Below are 2,071 nucleotides of genomic sequence, written 5' to 3'. Positions count from 1 at the left end.
GAACGTTCCAGAAAAACGGAACCGCCCAACTTTAGTAATGCGTAGGCGATCTTTCTCGAGAAATCTTTTCCTCGGTCGTCTGATGAGTCATCCTTCCAGATGTCTCCATACGAAACGAGCTGTCGAGACGGAATCTGTTATTTGCTGTCGGTAATTCGTCGCAGTATATTTCTTTATTATACCTGATTTGCCAGTTATTATTTTCACTTATTGGGCCCAGAATCCTACGTAATATTTTTCTTTCAAACACGTCTAATGAATTGCCAGATTTCTATGTCACAACCAATGTTTCACAACCATAACTTACTATGGGTCTGATTATTGTTTTATAGACCCGGAGTTTTCCTTTCCGGTCTACGTCTTGCGATTTGAATATGTGGAACATCCCGAATTAGGCTTTATTTACCAGCATGCGCCTTCTATTATTTCATAATATGTTCATATATTCATATGTTTGTATGTGTATGAGTAGTTTCGTTTTATTTGTATTTATTGCTAGCCCTCAGCTTCTGCACGCTGTTTCAACTCAACATAGGCTTCTTCCGCCACATTCATTGTTTTGCTCACTATGTTTCATTTCTTCGGTACCACCTATATCTAGGAGGCATTCCCCTATCCGCCATCTGGTGTGGCGCCCGATGGAGGACCAGCAACCCCTCACAGGGAAAGGAAAGACTCGCAGAATAGAGACCCAGAGAAGAAAAAAGTGACCGAGGTAGACCACCAAAAACAATGGAAGAGTATGGAAGAGACATATATCCAACAGTGGATGCAAAAGGTTGAGGAATGATGATGATGATATTTATAGGTAGACTGCCTAGGCGGCGAGTGATTACCTTTATTTCGGCTGTTGTGTTTCCGATTGTGACGAACCTGGAAACGTACAAGTTTTCTGTTTTTCGATTATATTTTTATGCCGACTAAGCTGCTCTAAAATCGGAGAAGATTGCCATTCTCCCCAAAGGGTTCCCTGAGAACACCCTCAGCGCGGAACAGCAGACTTTGGTGGAGGAGGCAATAGTTCAAGAAATGTTCGCCGGATGGGAGCACAAGCTCCAGTTCGGCGGCATCCACTTCAAGCCGGGCTACTTGGTAGTTGACTGTGAAACACCACAGTCAGCGGAGTGGCTAAGGTTGAAGGTGCCACAAATTAGGAAGTGGGAGGGTGGAGAACTCACAACATGTAAGGGAGACGACATCCCTAGATCACATGTTGTGACAGTTTTCCTCCCCAGAAGCAAGGGGCTATCAGCTGAGAAATTACTTCAGCTGATAGAGGTACAAAATGAGGGCCTAGCAATAGGTAGGTGGAAGGTCCTGAGTGCTAAGGAAGAGGCGGCAGGGCAACTCTTGAGGGCAGCGATAGACGAGCTATCCTACGCTGCCCTCAGGAAGAACGGATGCACCATTTTTTACCGGTTCGGGAAAATCCCCGTTCATGGTATAAAACGGGAAACAGAAAAGGAGACTCCGGGGAGCAGCGGTGGGTTAGTAACCACCGAGGTCGAGGAAGCGCCTCCGGTGCCCTCTGCATCGCGGGGTACTGATGTGCCCGGCGATGCCGAGAGCGTCGGAGACCACCACAGCACCGATCTATATCGGGACTCGGAGGACATGGAGACAGCCGAAGCAACTAACGTTGAAGAAGACAAGGACAAAACACTTGTCGGGGGGGAAGAAGGTGAGAAAGAAACCTCACCTCAAATAACCAAATAAGTAGGGGCAGGGAAAAGGGAAAAGGGAGGAGGAAAAAAAAAATGGGAATTAATATTGCTCAGATAAACGCCCATCACGCCAAGGGATCATCGGCGGTCATCCTAAGGACGTTTATCAGAAACCAATTGGGATTTGTACTGATTCAGGAACCATGGGTTCGTGACGGTCAGGTGAGAGGACTCACAAGCAGAGAAGCTAAGCTGATATACAAAGTAAGTAATGTTGACAAACCCAGAGCATGCATCTTGGTAAGTAACAGTATTAATCACTTTTGTGTTTCAGAATTTATGACGAGAGACCTTGTTCCGATTCGAGCAAACCTTGAGTTCGGAAAAGGGCGGCAAGAAGTTATGAT

The 2,071-nt window shown here is 46.0% G+C and overlaps 1 protein-coding gene across 1 annotated transcript; it reads left to right on the top strand.

The window, feature by feature from the left end:
* Positions 1 to 1,029: 1,029 nt before the first annotated feature.
* On the top strand, positions 1,030 to 1,716 carry LOC126890223 (uncharacterized). The gene has a single exon (XM_050659077.1). It carries the CDS (start codon positions 1,030 to 1,032, stop codon positions 1,714 to 1,716), a length of 687 nt encoding a protein of 228 aa, XP_050515034.1.
* The last annotated feature ends 355 nt before the right edge of the window (positions 1,717 to 2,071 follow it).

This window comes from Diabrotica virgifera, chromosome 8, assembly GCF_917563875.1.
Source record: "Diabrotica virgifera virgifera chromosome 8, PGI_DIABVI_V3a".
NCBI classification, from domain to species: domain Eukaryota; kingdom Metazoa; phylum Arthropoda; class Insecta; order Coleoptera; family Chrysomelidae; genus Diabrotica; species Diabrotica virgifera.
This window is presented reverse-complemented; position numbering and strand designations above follow the sequence as displayed.